This window comes from Scyliorhinus canicula, chromosome 4, assembly GCF_902713615.1.
Source record: "Scyliorhinus canicula chromosome 4, sScyCan1.1, whole genome shotgun sequence".
NCBI classification, from domain to species: domain Eukaryota; kingdom Metazoa; phylum Chordata; class Chondrichthyes; order Carcharhiniformes; family Scyliorhinidae; genus Scyliorhinus; species Scyliorhinus canicula.
This window is the reverse complement of record NC_052149.1, coordinates 65,463,670-65,479,713: the sequence shown is the minus strand read 5'-3', so window position 1 is coordinate 65,479,713 and position 16,044 is coordinate 65,463,670. Positions and strand designations below refer to the sequence as shown.

The 16,044-nt window shown below is 46.7% G+C and overlaps 1 protein-coding gene across 1 annotated transcript in view; it reads right to left on the bottom strand.

Annotated features, from left to right (window-relative positions):
• The window catches only part of scp2a (sterol carrier protein 2a), a 108,790-nt gene extending 101,114 nt beyond the window's left edge, over positions 1–7,676 (bottom strand). The window contains 5 exon segments of the mRNA XM_038794372.1: positions 138–202; positions 1,424–1,555; positions 3,484–3,555; positions 4,447–4,504; positions 7,559–7,676. Coding sequence (XP_038650300.1) covers positions 138–202; positions 1,424–1,555; positions 3,484–3,555; positions 4,447–4,504; positions 7,559–7,609 — 378 coding nt within the window. The 5' untranslated portion in view covers positions 7,610–7,676.
• Between the last annotated feature and the right edge of the window lie 8,368 nt (positions 7,677–16,044).

The window sequence follows — 16,044 nt, the reverse complement described above, 5'->3', positions numbered from 1 at the left end:
TAATTTAAAATAAATGAAAGTTTAGTAAAGATAGTATTGAACTGAAGGAGACGACAGAATATTTAATATTTCACCACAATGCATTAGTTTATGGGAATGCCAAATTCCATGTCAAATTGACAAAGTATGTCAGCTACCTTAGAAGAAAGTGATCCTCTTTCCATTTTCTCAAATCCCAAAGCTAAAGTGCAATCAGCCAGTCCTTAAAATATACAAAACAAAAAGGATATTACAACACTATTTTAAGACAGGAGGAATCAAAATCATTGAGTTAGTACATTCAATTTGAAATTTACTCGCCTAATACTTGGCTTTTATTGAAGATCAACAATCAATACTTTAACCTGAAGTTTTCAGTGCATAATTTTAAATCATTAGATTTTTTAATATTTACATATTATGGTCATTTATGTTTTGCAGAATGCTATCTCTAAGAATAGCTTTAAAACCTTTTCATGAAGTTCACTGGAGGATGAAGACCTTTGGCGACACAGGGACTTTATAGAACTATTTCTAACAAGTCTAGATCTTTGCAGTTTAGACAGTCATGAAGGACTTTGGCTTCATGTTGTCATGCAAAGTTTAGCTTGTTTATTGATGCATTATGTGGGTGGCTTAGGAAGGCCACTGACTGGAATTCCAAGAGCAGCAGCTCTTAAAGAGCTGATGTTTCTGCAAATTTGCACTGCAAATGACAGCAACATTGCCCAGTATGTAAAATAGAAATAACCTCCTAGTATTAATTTGCATGAAAATTTGGGTTCTCTGTCTCTTCTTTGTTCAGTTATTTATCTATAAAGGAGGTTAAGATCGAGAAAGAATTGCTGTCTATACCAGAATATGAACATTTAGGCAACTTGAAAACTTGGAGGTATATTATGGTGATGGCAGAAAGACAATTTCTATAATATTAAAATAAATATTAAATTATTAAAGCTATTCTGATCTTTTCTCAAGGAGAGGTGTCACTGTTCTTCAGTTAAAATCGAATCATACCTCTGTTGCCTGAAGGCTGGAGGAATGGGGTAGCTTGATCCTAAATCTTAACTGATGGCCTGTCGTCCCATGGCTGGCTACTAGGAGGCAGAAGCAATCAATCTAACTATGCTGTCTAATTTTCCCTCTCCACGGGGAGATGCCAAGACTCCAGCTCCAGATTTGTCTTGGTAATTCTCCATAATTCTCAAGAGCAGGGAGCAAGTGCAAATGTATTCATAATCTGATACCAAAAACCACCAAGAAATGACTCTGCCCTTTTTAATATCTGGTCACTTTTGAACTGGTCCAGCAAAATCAAGTTAATCAATCAGAAACAGATAAATCCGGACACTTCATTTCAATATAAAAATGCAGCTTATCACTCATTATAAAAATACTTGATTTGGCTTCTGGTGGTTGTTACACATATGTTGTGTTGGCTTACCTCCTTGTATCAGCTGCCTGGCCACGAAGAGGGCTGTCGAACCAGTGGAGCAGTTGTTGTTAACATTAATAATGGGTATTCCAGTTGTTCCTAAACTGTGATAGATTGCACGCTGGCCACAAGTCGAATCACCTTCACAACCAGGATGACAGAAAACCATTACTCCGTGACTTAGAGTTAATCAAGCCTACCATAAACTAAATTTAAGCATTACACAAGATATGTTTGGTGATTAATCATCTCAACTAATGCCTTCTCTCCTTGTAGCACCGCCCTCCCACTTTCAAAATAACGTTTTGACTGGAAAACATGCTCACACTAGAATCCTGCAAGACCAATACAGTGTTTATATCCCCACTCACCTCCAGCTCCCCAAATGTATCAACCAAAGAACGCTGACTCTATTAATAAACAGCATATGAACAGAATATGCAAATCTTTGACAACTGTAAACATCTACTAGTACAAAGTGTTGTACCGTAAATGCTCGCAGATGATAGCACTGTCGTCCACGTCAGAAAATTGTGGTTTCAAGCAGCACATGAATACTAAATCTAGGCTGACACTTCAGTATAGCACAGAGCTGCATTTTAAAATCCTTCAGATGGGATATTAACCTAAGGACTTGCCTGTCTATTACAGTGATTCAGATAAATCTTGTGGTAGACCTGATGTCATTATGTATAAAAAAGGTAGAGTTATAATGATGCCTTGGTCAACATTCCTCCCTCAGCCAATAACCACAATAATTTCAATCATCGTTCTTTATGTGATACAGAATTGTACAAAATTACAGAACTTCAAAAGAAATTTAGTGTACTTGAAAGACTTTGGGATATCTCAGATAAAAGTAAAATCAAGTTCAATCCAATGTGAAAAAGCAAAGAAAATGTAACTATTTGACGGTCTTTGGCCCAGAAGCCGTAACAGTAAAGAAAATCTGTAAGCAATTTAAACTGTTTGGGGAAAGTATAATAGTTTTTTTCTAAATGTTGAAAAGAGTTTCAAGAGACCTGTAAAGGGATCAATTGTAATTTTTGGCTAACGAGAAATACTGGTCCATCCGAACTGATGACCCTTGGCCTGGGAAGGAAGTTTAACCTGACCACTTACTTAATAAACATATCTTCTCCCTGTCTGCTCAGTGGCTGAACCTACAAAACTTACCAACTTTATGGCAGCTAATGCCGCAATATGGGGAATGTCCTCTGATGTTAAACACCTGGACAGAAGGCTGTGGAACCTGCTGTACAATACGTGTCTGAGTTGGAAGGATAGGTGAGATAGGAACGGCTAAATTTCCGGGGAAGTAACTACACGTGGAACAATCCAATTCAATTGCCTCTACATCAGAGGTTACATCCCATTGTCTTGATAACAGAAAATTAAAAAATCTTCGTAATCCTTGAATAGAAGAGCAACTGCATCCATTCCAACAGGAATTAATGTATTACTCATTTGGAATACAAAGCCACCATCAGAAAGGTGATCCTGAATCCATTGCAACATTGGAAAAATACATGTTTTCACTAATACCTTTTAGGGAGAAAACTCTGCTGCCCTTACCTGCCTGACCTATCATAAGACACCAGGCACATAGCAATGTGGTTGATTCTTAACTACTCTTTGACATGGCCTAGCAAGCTACTTGAGTTGTATAAAAGAAAGTGGTTCACTGCCAACTTCTCAAGGACAATTAGAGATGGGCAATAAATGCTGGCCTTGGCAACGATGCCCACATCGTACAAAGAAATGTTTCACAGATTTAGATTTATATAGCACTTTTCACAACCTCAAGATGTCCCACAGACAATAAATTACTTTTGAAGTGTAACCATTGTTGCAATGTAAAAAATGCAAAGACCAGTTTAACAGTGTAAATTATTTTTTGCAAAGTTAAGGCAGCAAAGTCATAGCAACTCCATAGAAATTCACAACATTGTGATTGAATACAAACATAAGGCACGTGAATTACAACCTGATCTTCTCTGGCATTTGCTCCAAATGTCGTTAGGCTACAAGGCAATTAAATGAAGTAATTCTGTGGAAGAGTCGCTCACCATACACGTAGCCCACACAAGCTTGCTCCACAGCATTATATGCAATGCCAGCATCAGCCAATGCCTTCTGAGCTGTAATGGTAAAAAGACAATGAATTTTCTGCTCGGCAAAAATTGTTTCTCAGATTCCAACACATCAGAGTTACTAATCTATTTTAATAGTTGTTAATCAAGAAAAGCATGAAAGTAATTAGAAACAAATGATCTCATTAGTGAGATTCATATTAAACAACAGGAGCAAACTATTATTTGCATACAAGAACCTACTGCTGCATTTTATTACATTGGGGTGCTGTGCTACTGTATAGGGAGGCAACATTAGTTCATCTGTAGACACAGTAACCAACCTCAGAAGTATCTTTTTTTAAACCACTTTACCAGTTGCTGAGATAGGACAGCATAACTGGCACATGCCACAATCAATGAGTGTTCCAACCATTCATACAAATCCCATGTAACATCTATCTCACTGACTTGAACAAACTTTCCCCCAATATAATGCCTGGTGACCACACCTCTCACCCTAAGTTTTAGTAGTCCAAGGTTTGAACGGCAAAATTGAGTTATTTTGACTGCAATCAATTTCACAATACATTCATTTAAAATATATATATTGTTGCCCTAAGATTTTGGCTGTACAAATGAATCAATGTAGACTTCTGCGTGGTTTACCAATTGGTCCATTTTACATGCTAACCACCTGGTATCATCCAGTCAGATCTCAGAAGCCTAAGAAAGCAAGCAGTCATGAAACCTGAATTACTGGTATGTCTCTGGGACCAACACCAAACAATGAACATTTCTCATTACAAAAATTTTCAAACTTCGATTTTAAAATGTGAAATTCAGGTGAAATTCTCTGGTTTTAAAACATTGGTATCTTGTGGATTATTACATATGTTTTAATTGTCCAATTTTTCTGGTTTCAAATGTTCAGGAAAAAAAATCGATATTATTCTATACCTGCTTCTTTAGCCATGTCAGGGTAGTCAACATCTTCCAGAGCCCCAGGTTTTTCAAACTGGTGGAAAATAAATAACAGATTACATTTTCACTAAATTTCACTAAATAGTGTCAATTTCCAGCCAGGAGGAACGAGACTGCATGAGTAATGAGGGCTAGTGCTGGACCTTAACAAGATACAGACAGAAGGAAAGAAAGCATGATTTAACTCTTTGGAAACTGACTGCTGCATGTTTGATTCTCCCTCATGATCATGCTTGCCTGGAGTGCTTTTTCTCCCTAATTCAGAAAAATAGAACTACTTTCTGCCCTGGACTCGGTGGCAAAGTTTTATCTGCTGTACGCTAACAGAGTACTTGATGAAATGGCCCTATAAATAACAGATTCTATATACTCTGGAACAGTTCTACTGATGGGAGGGTAGCTAATGTAACCCCATTATTAAAAAGGGAGGTAATGAGAAAACAGGGAATTATAGACCAGTCAGCCTGAAGTCCATAATGGTGAAAATTCTAGAATCCATTATCAAAGATTTTATGGCAGAGCACTTGGAAAACAGTGGCAGGATCGGACAGAGTCAGCATGGATTTACGAAAGGGAAAATATGCTTGACAAATCTACTGGAATTCTTTGGAGGCTGTAACTAGTAGAGTTGATGAGGGAAGCCAAAGGATGTGGTTTATTTGCACTTTCAGAAGGCTTTAAACAAAATCTCACAGCAGAGATTAGTGTGTAAAATTGAAGTGCATGGGATTGGGCGTAGTGTATTGAGGTGTGTTGAGATGGATAGAAAATTGTTTGGCAGACAGGAAACAAAGAATAGGAATAAACGGGTCAAATAGCAGGTAGTGACTCGTGGGCTATTCACAACACACATGAATGATTTAGATGTGGGAACAAAATGTAATATCTCCAAATTTTCAGATGACAAAGTTGGGTTAACTGTGAGGAGGATGCAGAGATGCTTCAGTGTTATTTGGACAGGCTGAGGGAGTGGGCAAATGTATGGCAGATGCAATATAATGTGGATAAATGTGAGGTTATCCATTTTGGTAGGAAGAACACAATTCTAGCAAGAACGGTGATTATCTGAATGGCTAAAAATTAAGATTGGGAATGTGCAACAAGACCTGGATGACCTCCTACACCTATCGTCGAAGGTAAGCATGCAGGGGAGCAGACGTTAAAGAAGGCAAATGGTATATTGGCCTTCATAGCAAGAGGATTCAGGTACAGTAGCGGGATGTCTTGCTACAATTATACAGGGCCTTGGCGAGGCCACACCTGGAATATTGTGTGCAATTTTGGTCTCCTTATCTGAAAGATGTTCTTGCTCCAGATGGAGTGAAGAGAAGGTTTACTAGACAGATTCCTGGTATGGTGGGGCTGATGTGTGAGGAGAGATTGAGTCGGCTACAATTTGAAGAATGAGGGGAGATATCATAGAAACCTATAAATTCTAACAGGACTAGATAAGGTATGTGCAGGAAGGATATTCCCAATGGTGGAGGAGTCCATAACCAGGGGTCATCGTCTAAGGATACAGGGTAAACCGTTTGGGACTGAGATGAGGAGAAACTTCTTCACCCAGAGAGTGGTAAGCCTGTGGAATTTGCTACCACAGGAAACAGCTGCACCTCAATTTTTTTAATCACTCGGTGCACAAGGGAGCAAGCAAACAAGAGGACCTCCTCACAGGGCTGATCCTAGTCAAGACCAAAGCAGCCATTAACAGTTCCAGTCTGTGTGAGGGAAGCCCTGCGAACCATGTACATGTGTTTTGGGCATGTCCAAGGCTGAGGGAATTCTGGCAGGTGTTTTCAGATGTCATGTCAGAGGTTCTGGAAGGGAGGGGGACTCCGAGTCCAAAGGTGGCAATGTTTGGGGTGTCGGAAGATCCGGGAGCCGGGGGGGGGGGGGGGGGGGGGGGGAGTAAAGAGAGAGAGAGAGAGGCCAATGTTTGCCTCCCTGGTAGATTGGAGACGGATTTTGCTGGGACGGAGGGACTCAGAGCCTCCAAAGTCGAGGGTTTGGGTCAGTGACATGGCAGGGTTTCTTACCCTAGAGAAAATTAAGTTTGCCTTAAGGGGTTCAGTACAGGGGTTCGCTTGGCGATGGCAACCGTTCATCGACTTCTTCAAGGAGAATTGACCGCCAGCAGGGGGGGGGGTGAAGGAGAGGCGTGGAAGGGGGAAGGAGAGGCGTGGAAGGGGGAAGGAGAGGCGTGGAAGGAACAAATAAGGACAGGGAATCTAATGTATGGGTAGTTAAGGTTTAGGGCTGGGGGGAGTTGGGCATGTTATTGTGGAAGGTTTGCGTGTGTTGGATCTCTCTGTTTAAAATGTGAAAATGTTAAAATCATAAATGCCTCAATAAAACATTTTCTAAAAAAGAACAGTTCCAGGCAGTGGTCAAGTCTGTGCCTGGGCTTTCCTGGAGATGGAGCACGCAGTGCCCACCGGTACACATGGGCCTTGCGTGACCAGTGGACACCAGAGTGACTGGCATGTTTCACCATCCGCTGGAATTAAAATTTTATCCGACTTGTGAAATTTCTCAATTTATTTTGTTACAGTTTGCTAGGGGCACAAAGAAAATTCAAACTGAGATGCATAAGCAACCTGGTAGAATTGAAAAAAAAATATTTCAAAAGCATTTGCAGGTGAAGTGATTGAGCTTTAAATAAATTACTCAAAGAAGAATATAAAGTGCCAGACCTACATTGGCTTATGTCTGGGGAGATGGGGGAGGACTTTATATACCAAATCTCTTGTTTCAGAGTTTGCCCCTTGATCAGTGGGATTGTCAATGTACAGTTTGTGCTGAGAATCAGCAAGCAAATAGAGACATGTGTGTGAAAAGGTGACATTATCGGAGTTTGTGTGGCAGTGTGTTTAGCTACTCACTCACAGAGGTAGCAGCACCCTGACTGCTTCTGTCACCAGTGCTCCAGCTTGCGACATTTAAAGTGAAACAGGGGGGCCTCTGTCTGGGAGACAAGCCATAGTATGTCTGTCGCTTCCTTCCCTCCCTACCTACCTACCTACCTACCCACACACACCGAGCGCAAAACACCACTCCGTTTTCCCTGCAGCCGAGTGAACAGTAATACCTTGGTCATTCCCACTCCCACCACAAACACCCTGCTCTTAGCGGCTGCCATCTTCCGCAGCTGAAAGACCTTCAGCAGGAACACGGTTCGCTGTCAGGAGCGCTGCCCCTTAAAGCTGCGCTCACACCAAATGACCATTCGCAGACAAGGCAAGCCAAATGCTCCCTCTTCAACGGACATTTCATCCATGGGTGCTGTCCTCACGTTGTCCGCCCTCATCAAAGAGATTTAACCGTGCTTTTTAATTTCGACTGTGCAGCTGTAATTGCGGACTTCGATCCTCTGCTTGAGCTGCGGAAAGAACGGGACTTAATATGTTTGGAAATTATGACAATATTAAATAAAAGTTACAATTTTTAGTTTTAATTTGATGGAGAAGGAGTCAACATTTTAATGATTATTTTACTATCTATTTGGTTTGCTGTCATGTTTCCGCATTGTATGTCTACCATCTACTGGTGGAAATGGGTAACGGTCCTTTCACTCTGAATTTCAGTTGCTCTCCCGTCTCCTTGATCAGGATTGGGCGGATGAGATAGTGGGGAACAGATTGGTTCCTGTTGAACTTTTTTTTAGTGTAAAATCCACAATGCGATGGCCTAATTAGGAGACAACCCGCCTATTCATACAATCCCTACAGTGCAAAAGGAGGCCATTCAGCCCATCGATTCTGCACCAGCCCTTGGAAAGAGCACCCTACTTAAACCCATGCCTCCACCCTATCCCCACCTAACCTTTTGGACAGTGATGCACGATCAATTACACAAAGATGAGAGTTGGATGCAATCAAGGCTTTATTACACTAAGATGTGTGGCCTCCTACAGCAGCTGGCAAAATGGCTGCTGTATGGGGAGCACACATATTTATACTCTGTCTACTGGGCGGAGCCTGCAGGCAGGTAACTACCCCCGTACCTGTAGTACAGGGCCTTACAATAAAGCACCTACATCGACATCCTCTATATACAATATATACATCAGTGGTGACTGCCACATTCACCCCCTGTTAAAAAAATGGAGTCCGGCAGGAGTGGTGGAGAACTATATATAGAAAGATATGTTTTAAAAGTACAGACAATATTACAAATTCAGGCGGTCCGAAGCCTTGGGGCGCGATTCTCCGCCCCCCACGACGGGTCGGAGAATAGCGGGAGGGCCTTCCCGACATTTTTCCCAACCTCCCGCTATTCTCCCCCCCCCCCCCCCCACGGCCGCCCCATGACACGAATCGCTGCTCGCCGTTTTTTTACGTAGAACAGCGATTCTCCCCTATCCGATGGGCCGAGTTCCCAGGCCTTTACGGCCGTTTTCACGAACGCAAACACACCTGCTCTCACCGTTCGTGAAAACAGCCGCAAAGTTCCGTTCCCGACAACCATGGCACCAATTGGCACGGCCGCACCACGGCCGTGCCAAGGGTGGCATGGGCCCGCGATCGGTGGGCACTGATCGCGGGCAGCGGGTCCGTAACCCACGCACTCTTTGTTCCTCCGCCGCCCCGCTGGATCAGTCCGCGGGGCGGTTGAGGGGCATGACGGCCCGCGCATGCGCGGGTTTGATGCATATGCGCGATGACGTCATCCGCGCATGCGTGGGTTGGAGCCGTCCAATCCGCGCATGCGCGGCTGACGTCATCGTGCGCGTCAGCCGCCGTGACCCTTGGCGCACGGGCTTAGCGACGGTCACTAAGCCTGCGATGCCGTGGTTCACGGGACCCCGCTGCTAGCCCCGACCGGGGAGGAGAATCGGGTCCCGGGAGGGGGCGCGGAGGCTGCCGTGAAACACGGCCAGTTTCACGGCAGCCTTTACGGCTCTCCGCATTTGCGGAGAATCGCGCCCTTGATCTGTCATTGAGAGCGTCGCAGTGCTGGCGGCGACTCTGGTGTCAGATTGGTTTTCGGTGACTTCGGGAGCGTGTCAAAATCCTCTTCATCCCCGGGTGTGAGCAGGGGGAGGACGGATTGTCCTCGAGCGGGGGCTGCGGTGGGGTGCGCCGGGGGAGGGGAGGGTGGCGCTGGGTCGGGGGTGTGTGTGTGTGTGGAACCAGCTGGTGCCAGGTCCCTGAGAGAGACTGTGTCTTGGCGGCCATCGGGATGCGCTACGTAGGCGTACTGCGGGTTGGCGTGAAGTAGCTGTACCCTCTCAACCAATGGGTCCGCCTTTTGGAGTTGAACGTGACTACAGAGGAGAACGGGTCCTGGAGCTGCCAACCATAACAGGAGCGAAACCCCGGAGGTGGACTTCCTAGGGAGGGCAAAGAGACATTCAGGGGGTGTTTCATTAGTCGCGGTGCACAGGAGCGACCGAATGGAGCGAAGGGCGTCAGGGAGGACCTCCCGCCAGTGGGAGGCCAGGAGATTTCTGGACCGTTTCCCCGGGGGTTGTAACTGGTCGTCCTGCTCGAGGCAATGCCCCTGTTGAGCAGGGACTGGCACAGCTCATCGCTCATGAATGAGGATCCCCTGTCGCTGTGGATGTAGGCGGGGAAGCCAAACAGAGAGAAAATGGTGTTGAGGGCTTTGATGACGGTGGCAGACGTCATATCGCACATGGGATGACGAAAGGGAATCTGGAATATTCATCGACCACACTGAGAAAGTACATGTTGCGGTCGATATAATGGAGGGGCCCTTTGAAGTCCACGCTGAGGCGTTCAAAGGGGCGGGAGGCCTTCACCAGGCGCGCGCGGTCTGGCCAGTAGAAGTGTGGCTTACACTCCGCGCAAACCTGGCAGTCTCTGGTGATTGCCCTGACTTCCTCGGTGGAGTAGGGCAGGTTGCGGGCCTTGATGAAATGGTAAAAGCGTGTGACCCCCAGGCGACAGAGATTGTCCTGCAGAGTCCAGAGTCGGTCCACCTGTGAGCTGGCACATGTACCTCGGGATAGGGCATCAGTGGGGTTGTTGAGCTTACTTGGGCGATAAAAAATCTCGTAGTTGTAGGTGGAGAGCTCGATCCTCCACCTCAAGATTTTATCGTTTTTGATCTTGCCCCACTGTGCGTTATTAAATATGAAGGCAACCGACCGTTGGTCAGTGAGGAGAGTGAATCTCCTGCCGGCCAGGTAATGCCTCCAATGTCGCACAGCTTCAACGATGGCTTGGGCCTCTTTTTCGACGGAGGAATGCCGAATTTCAGGCATGTAGGGTGTGGGAAAAGAATGCCAAGGGCCTGCCTGCCTGGTTGAGGGTGACGGCCAGAGTGACGTCTGATGCATCGCTCTCGACTTGGAATGGTAACGTCGCGTCGACCGCGTGTATTGCGGCCTTGGCGATGTCGGCCTTGATACGGCTGAAGGCCTGGTGAGCCTCGGCCGTCAGGGGAAAAACAGTGGATTGAATGAGTGGGCGGGCCTTGTCCGCGTAATTTGGGACCCACTGGGCGTAATAAGAACCCCAGGCATCGTTTGAGGGCCTTGGTGCAGTGGGGAAGGGGGAGTTCCATGAGGGGGCGCATGCGGTCGGGATTGGGCCCCAGAACTCCTTCCTGGAGCACATAGCCGAGGATGGCTAAGCGGTTCGAGCTGAACACGCACATCTCCTTGTTGTAGGTCAGGTTGAGGAGAGTGGCGGTATGGAGAAATTTGGCAAGGTTGGCGTCATGGTCCTGCTGATCGTGGCCGCAGATGGTGACATTGTCCAGGTACAGGAAGGTGGCCTGCAGTCCGAACCGGTCAACCATTCGGTCCATCTCCTGTTGGAAGACCAAGACCCCGTTGGTGACACCAAAGGGAATCCGAAGAAGGTGGTAAAGGCGGTCATCTGCCTCGAAGGCAGTGTATGGGCGGTCTGCCTTGCGGATGGGGAGCTGGTGGTGGGCAGATTTCAGGTCCACAGATTGACCATATCAGATATGCGTGGGAGGGGGTACGCGTCGAGCTGCATGTACCGAATGATGGTCTGATTGTAGTCAACGACCATTCTGTGTTTCTCTCCAGTTTTCACAACTGCCACTTGGGCTCTCCAGAGGCTGCTGCTGGCCTCGATGATGCCTTTCCGAAGCAGCCGCTGGACTTCGGACCTGATGAAGGTCCTGTCCTGGGCGCTGTACCGTCTGCTCCTGGTGGCGACGGGTTTGCAATCCGTGGTTAGGTTTACAAATAGGGAAGGTGGGTCAACCTTTAGGGTCGCGAGGCTGCACACAGTAAGGGGTGGTAGGGGCCCGCCGAATTTCAGTGTTAGGCTCTGGAGGTTGAACTGGAAGTCCAGGCCGAGTAGCAGGGCAGCGCAGAGGTTGGGAAGGACGTAGAGGTGGAAGCCGCTGAACTCCACACCTTGGACAGTGAGAGTGGCGATGCAATACCTCCGGATCGCCATGAAGTGGGACCCGGAGGCCAGGGAAATTCTCTAGTTAGCGGAGTGTACCACGAGGGCGCAGCACCTTACCGTATCGGGGTGGATGAAGCTCTTGGTGCTCCCGGAGTCCAGCAGGCAGGAGATCTCGTGCCCATCGACCTTCACTTTGGTTGAAGCAGTTGCAAGGTTGTGTGGACGAGACTGGTCAGTCGTGACTGAGGCGAGACGCGGCTGGTCATTGGCGGTTGCAGGCGACGAGCGGCCGGGTGAGGTGCACGGGGGCATGGGTTCTGGGTCGGGTAAGATGGCGGCGCCCACTGGCCGCACGTGTCGTAGGGAAAACAAGATGGCGGCACCCGTTGGTCCTGGGGGGTACAAGATGGAGGCGCCCACGGGCCGCATGCATTGCGAATCGAGCAGGATGGTGGCGCCCACTGGCCGCACGTGGTCCGAGGAGGGGAAGATGGCGGTGCTCACTGGCCACACATGGGAGGTGCTGGAACAATAGCGGTGACTGAGCGGGCCTGGCACACCACAGCGAAGTGTCTCTTCTTGCCACAGGCCTTGCAGGGGGCGCTCCGGGCCAGGCAGTGCTGTCGGGGGTGTTTGGACTGCCCACAGAAGTAACATTTGGGTCCCCGGGGTTGGTTGGCTGCCGCGCAGCACAGGCGTGGGGTTGGCTGAGGGCTGTGTTGATGGGGTCCACGATGCGGCGGCTGTCTGTGGAGTCCACAATGCACAGGGGGGTGAGCCGCGCTATTGGAGGCGTAGGCCTGGATGTTGCGTGAAGCGACCGTAAGTGAGAGCGCTGGCTTTTTGGTTTCTGCCAGGTCGAGCGTGGCCCCTTCTAAGAGGCGCTGGCGGATGTAATCGGACCCTATGCCCGTAACAAATGAGTCTCTCATGAGCAAATTCAAGTGTTCCATGGCCGAAACGGCCTGACAGTCACAGTCTCTAACTAGGGGAACCAGGGCACGCCAGAAATCTTCCACTGACTCACCAGGACGTTGACGACGCGTGGAGAGGAGGTGCCTGGCATAGAGTGTGTTAGTCCGCTGAGCGTAGTTTTCCTTCAGTAGCGCCATGGCTTCTACTTAGGTCGGCGCATCCTGGATAAGTGGAAAGACGTTGGAGCTCAGCCACGTGTAAAGGCTCTGGATCTTCTATGCTTCTGGGTTTGGGTCTGACACAGATCCGATGTGTGCTTCGAAACAGGCTAGCCAATGTTCATAGTCCTTTTTGGCGTTGTCTGCTTGCGGATGCAGCTGCAGGCGATCCGGCTTGATGCGGAGGTCCATCTTCTGAAAACTTAGTTTCATAAAATGATGCATGATCAATTACAAAGACGAGGGATGGATGCAATCGAGGCTTTATTACACTAAGATATGTGGCCTCCTACAGCAGCTGGCAAAATGGCTGCTATATGGGGAGCACACATATTTATACTCCGCCTACTGAGCGGAGCCAGCAGGCAGGGAACTGCCCCCACACCTGTAGTACAGGGCCTTACCATAAAGCACCTACATCTACATCCTTTGTAGACAATATATACATCAGTGGTGACTACCACAAGGAGCAATTTAGCACAGCCAATCCACCAAACCTACACATCTTTGGACTGTGGGAGGAAACCGGCCGACCCGGGGAAGAAAGTGCAAACTCAACACAGTCACCCCCAAGGCCGGAATTGAACTCGGGTCCCTGGAGCTGTGAGGCAACAGTGCTAAACACTGTGCCACCGTGACACTCACACTACTGTGCCACCATGCCGCCATATCACTGTGTCCCTGTTCCACCCTAAAGGTCTTCTTACTGACCTCCTATCCTCCACAAACTGCAGGTAAACTAAAACTCTGCTGTACATGCTCTGCCCAGAACAAATTCCTGTCCAGCAATCATTCCCACCTTGTTAATTGTTATGCGGTTGTGCTTATTTAAATAAAATACAATTTCTAATTTTTTTTCTGCCTGGATTTTATAAAAAAAGGTAAACTAATCATATTTATGACTGTCGAGGACTGCCAACCAGCTACAATATATAAAATTGCATTCAACTCAACTCACCTGTTGTCTTTTACTGAAACTTGTCAAAAGCTAATGAGATGAAATATCAAAATGCAATTGTCTGTTCAAAAAACAATGACTGCAGCAGACATGGATTAATCAAATTCCTCTGGAATAGACAGCCAGCAGGAATTTAAGAATTGTTCACCAAGACGGAGGTCATAAATCAGAATTCTGTCCTGAAAAACTGTAAAAGGCTGTTTCTAGGGTCACATGATGTGAATGCGGGAGCAGTTGCGTTTTCACAAGCTCCGGCCCTGCTCATCTTTTAATCCTTTATTTTATCCTGGTGCACATTTAATATTTATTTTTTCTTAGGTTACAAAGCTTGCACTAAGTCCCCGGAAGACCCTGATTGGTGTTTTTGCAAAGAAGAATGAAGGTAAATCGTTAAAATCCTCATTTGTTTGTGGCAGTCAGAATGGGCTGCGGTGGGGCCCAGCTTGTAGAGGCACAGTTGCTGCTGAACTCTCACTTTGGCAGTGCTGTGTGCATCCAGAAGATGGCTGCTATTAAAAATTTTGTTTTGGTTGAGGATTTTGGCTCTGTCAGTCGAGCTCACTTTGAAGAATTGTGGGGTACCTTTAGGAGAGGGGTGGAGGAGCATGAGAGAGTTCTTGCACTCGAGAAAACACCTTCCTTGGTAAGGGCCTGTCTTTGTGTCACTGAGATCCTGCTGCATAGTCTATCGTGACAGGTTTGGGAGATGGGGGCCCATGAGCCCGATCCCTGCGATAAGCGGGAGGTAAGTTCCCAATTGGATTTGAAAATTGTCTGCAGTGCTTTGGTAATCATGATTCGGAGGCTGGATACATCAGCTTCGATGGAGCACAATGTATCTGTTCTTCAAAGCCAAGGGGTTGAGCCTACAGATCACTGGTCCAATATCATCCTATTCCCGATGCCTGTCATGCGGGGTTAGAGGTGGTGGAGTGGGTCGAGTCACCACCCCCGGCCAGCTGTGGGCTGCCTGGGCTTTGGAGAGACAGTATGGTGGAAAGGATGGTGCCTCGTTCTTCATTCGTTGGAAACTTTGAGAGATCCTAAACAGTGATTGCTAATCCTGCCTTATCCTTTTCCTTCTCATGCAATATGGAAGATGTCATATTATGCAATTCTTCTATAATCCTGGACTTTGCTCCCTGGTGATGATGTTGTTGATTATTTATGGTTGTCTTTTTTCCTGCAAGGGGTTATGAGATGTGAGCACAGGGACGAATGAAGACGATTAGCCTATTCTCACAAAATCATATTGAGTTCATTATGTGAAATGTAATCTGTGCACAGCTTCACACCTTTTGGTTATTATGTCTTGAAAGGACCCTTCCTGTTGATTCACTTATTTCCCATTGCTTTTACTTTTTTATTATCACTTTTTGATCTATGGATATTTAATGGACATGCACCTTTAAGTTGAGCAGAAATTGCCTCTCATTGGATAGAGATTAATTCTCATTGGACATAGATCATAGAATCACTACAAAAGGAGGCCATTCGGTCCATCGAGTCTGCATCAACCCTCTGAAAGGGTTCCTAGGGTCAGGCCCCCACCCTATCCCTTTAACCCAGTAACCCTACCTAACCTAACCTTTTGGACTCCAAGGGGAAATTTAGCATGGCCAATCCACTTAACCTGTACGTTTTTGGACTGTGTGAGGATACCGGAGAAGCCAGAGGCAACCCACGCAGAAACAGGGAGAAAGTGCAAACTCCACACAGACAGTCACCCGAGGCCGGAACTGAACCTGGGTGAGGCAGCAGTGCTAACCACTGTGCCGCCCTAGAGGAAGTGAAGAAGGCAAAAGTTGCAAAATAATACACTGTGCTATGAAAATTTATATTTTTAACAGAAGAACTCAGAATTTCTGGCAGGTGAGAGATCAGAGGGATTTGGTTGAATTGGTTGGTTGGTGGCCAATGGATTGGCCAATGACAGTATTCTGCATGGCAACAGACAATGATTAGCTTCAGTCAAGTGGGAGGTTTTCAGAGGACCCAGGAGCACAGCAGAATGGACCTGGAATCTGAGAGAAGAAGCTATGAGTAGCTCTTTCTTTATCTCTCTCTCTCTCTCTCTCTCTCGCTCTCTTTCTCAAAAAATGCTTCCTGCCTGCTTCAGAATCTGAAA